At 42.5% G+C, this 2931-nt stretch overlaps 1 protein-coding gene across 1 annotated transcript; it reads left to right on the top strand.

Annotated features, from left to right (window-relative positions):
* Nucleotides 1-1060: 1060 nt before the first annotated feature.
* Nucleotides 1061-2523, top strand: LOC147300581 (nanos homolog 2-like). Its single transcript, XM_086285119.1, has one exon. It carries the CDS (start codon nucleotides 1162-1164, stop codon nucleotides 1660-1662), a length of 501 nt encoding a protein of 166 aa, XP_086141245.1. The 5' UTR covers nucleotides 1061-1161; the 3' UTR covers nucleotides 1663-2523.
* Nucleotides 2524-2931: the final 408 nt, after the last annotated feature.

The raw sequence follows: 2931 nt of genomic DNA, 5'->3' as shown, positions 1-2931 counted from the left end.
CAGGTCTTGCGTCCATGACTGCCCTCGCGAGTTAAAGACAGCTGCAGTGTTTGTGTTTTCTAACTCAGGTGTCTCAGCTGAAGAACTGCGGGGTGATTTTAAGAAATCCCCTGTCAATTGGTTATGAGCAAAAATTGTTTCTATAAAATAAAAATTAAAAAAACAAAAAAAAACCCAGTTTCAACCGTAACGTGAAGTACACATTTTATTATTTTTTTCCTTTTAGTGAAAGGAAACAGCCGTCGCCGGTATGCTAGTGCGCACGCTCCACCCCCTCCTACGCCTCTTTCCCCCCCTTCTTTTTGCTTTGTAAATAAACAGAAATGTGACTTTTGCTTCATAAACAGTTTGACAAACAAGTGGTGCCTGCAGGGTGTATATTCATGGTATAACCGGCATAAACACAGCCTCACTTCGTGTGTGATTGTGCAGGAAATACAACTGTGCGCTCAGCTTCGAAAAAGGACCGCATCTATCCATTTATCCTCATACCTCACCTCTATGTATGTGCTCTCTTTGAGCGCAGGTGCGGCTCTTTGCTGTGACACATCTCTAATGTAGTCTAGACGCTCCGGCGCCAGGGGTCATCGGGTGACACACACACACACACACAAACAACAAGTAACACAACATGGACCATGAACTCTGCGTGACTCAACTATACCAAGACAGTTCACCTATTACGAGCCTTTAAAGTAAGCTTATTGCTAAATAGTCTTGATATTTAATCAACAGGTAAGGTAACACCTGATTCTGTTCACATGGACGGAGTTTTTTCAGTGCTAAATAGTCTGCACATCCCGGCTCTTATTATTTATTTTGCTGCGTTATTTTGCAAAATTATCTAATCTAAAAATAAACTACATAAATGAGTGCGATGCAATATTTTGCTCTTGGTGTTTTCAGTCCTTTATGTCCATCTTATGTGTCCTTTTTTTCTGTTATCAATCAACCAACCGATCATTCGATTAAAGGCCTGTCAACGGGCTTCGTAAAGGTTCTTTTAAGGTCACCAGAAAGCTACATAAAAGACTGCACCTGCACCAAAGTTCTTTTTTTTTTCTCTCTATCTCCGAACATTGTTGCATTTTAAAACCTTCTTCAGTGAGCTATAAATATGAGGCGCTCCAAACACACTCTCAGTTTTACTTCTGCCAAAAAATGACCACAATGCCGAGACAACTGGAGGTCCAGAACTCGATCCTCACTGGTGGGGACAGCTTTAACATGTGGCACGACTACATGAATCTGAGCCAAGTGTTCGAGAAACTGTGCAGCAACCGTGAGGTTGATAACCGAGACACCGAGCGTCCAAAGAAGGGACAAGCGCCCCCTTGGAGTAAGGTCCACACTTCCACTCGGGGGAAGAAATCCTCCAAAAACTCATCACAGTCCAGTCCGACCAGCAGCGCGTCGGACACCAGCAGCAGCGCCTCATCCTCGGACTACTGCCGCTTATGCAAGCAGAACGGGGAGACTCCGAGGGTGTACCTATCTCACAAGCTCAAATCAGACGACGGGATAGTTTTCTGCCCCGTCCTCCGGAACTACACTTGCCCGATCTGCGAAGCCACCGGTGACAGCGCTCACACACGCAAGTACTGCCCGCAGATGAAGTGCGAGGCTGCTGGGAGGATGCAGACGGTAGGCAAGTTCTGGTAGCTGCTGAAAACTGAAGCTGCGAGAAACTGTACATATTTACCGAACTGTTTGGGGTATGTGTTCGTGTTGGCAGAGACCGTTTCAGTTCCAAAGACTGTTTCAAGTTTGACTGTCAAACACTCCGCTGCAGTCTGCAGCAAGGAGCTCTCATCCAGCACATCTGTGGAGCCCCGAGCCGGGGTGAGCGCTCTCAAACCTCGGAAAAAATTAAACTCTTTAAAGTCCTCGAGTGTTTATTGTTGTTGTTATTGTTGTTGTTGTTGTTTAATATGATACAATTTCGGGGGTACTTCATAGGTCACAAGTGAAACACTAAAGTGGCTAACCTTTCTGTGGAATTAAATAGATTTCTAAAAATGTGCCCATAGTGTCAGTGCGCGAGTCTTTTAGTTAAAATGCAAATGCTATATTATCCCTCATGTCAGACAGATTATTCGACAAAAACGTCAGTATTTTGTCTTTTTTTTTTTTTTTTTTTTTTTTTTTTGGTATTATAGAAAATTTTTAACTCACATGCAACTCTTCCACTTGAAGTTACAGATGTACCTGAACTCACCAGAGAACATGCGTCATAAAAAAATAATTAAATTAAATTAAAAGTAACACTTCAAGGCAAAAGTGAAACGATTATGTGAAGTGAGAAATTGAATTAAGGTTCAATAGTTTTAGTTTCAAAATAGAGGGGCTGGGGAAATACAGTATACAAGGTCAAAACAGAGTTTGTACAAGTTTGTACAAAGACAGCTGCAGTGTTTGTGTTTTCTAACTCAGGTGTCTCAGCTGAAGAACTGCGGGGTGATTTTAAGAAATCCCCTGTCAATTGGTTATGAGCAAAAATTGTTTCTATAAAATAAAAATTAAAAAAACACAAAAAAAACCCCAGTTTCAACCGTAACGTGAAGTACACATTTTATTATTTTTTTCCTTTTAGTGAAAGGAAACAGCCGTCGCCGGTATGCTAGTGCGCACGCTCCACCCCCTCCTACGCCTCTTTCCCCCCCTTCTTTTTGCTTTGTAAATAAACAGAAATGTGACTTTTGCTTCATAAACAGTTTGACAAACAAGTGGTGCCTGCAGGGTGTATATTCATGGTATAACCGGCATAAACACAGCCTCACTTCGTGTGTGATTGTGCAGGAAATACAACTGTGCGCTCAGCTTCGAAAAAGGACCGCATCTATCCATTTATCCTCATACCTCACCTCTATGTATGTGCTCTCTTTGAGCGCAGGTGCGGCTCTTTGCTGTGACACACCTCTAATGTAGTCT

This window comes from Aulonocara sp. 'chitande type north' Nkhata Bay, unplaced genomic scaffold (assembly GCF_057382095.1).
Source record: "Aulonocara sp. 'chitande type north' Nkhata Bay isolate Kocher_YH1m ecotype deep benthic unplaced genomic scaffold, A_spYH_male_GT1.1 unmapped_scaffold_29, whole genome shotgun sequence".
NCBI lineage: Eukaryota > Metazoa > Chordata > Actinopteri > Cichliformes > Cichlidae > Aulonocara > Aulonocara sp. 'chitande type north' Nkhata Bay.
This window is presented reverse-complemented; position numbering and strand designations above follow the sequence as displayed.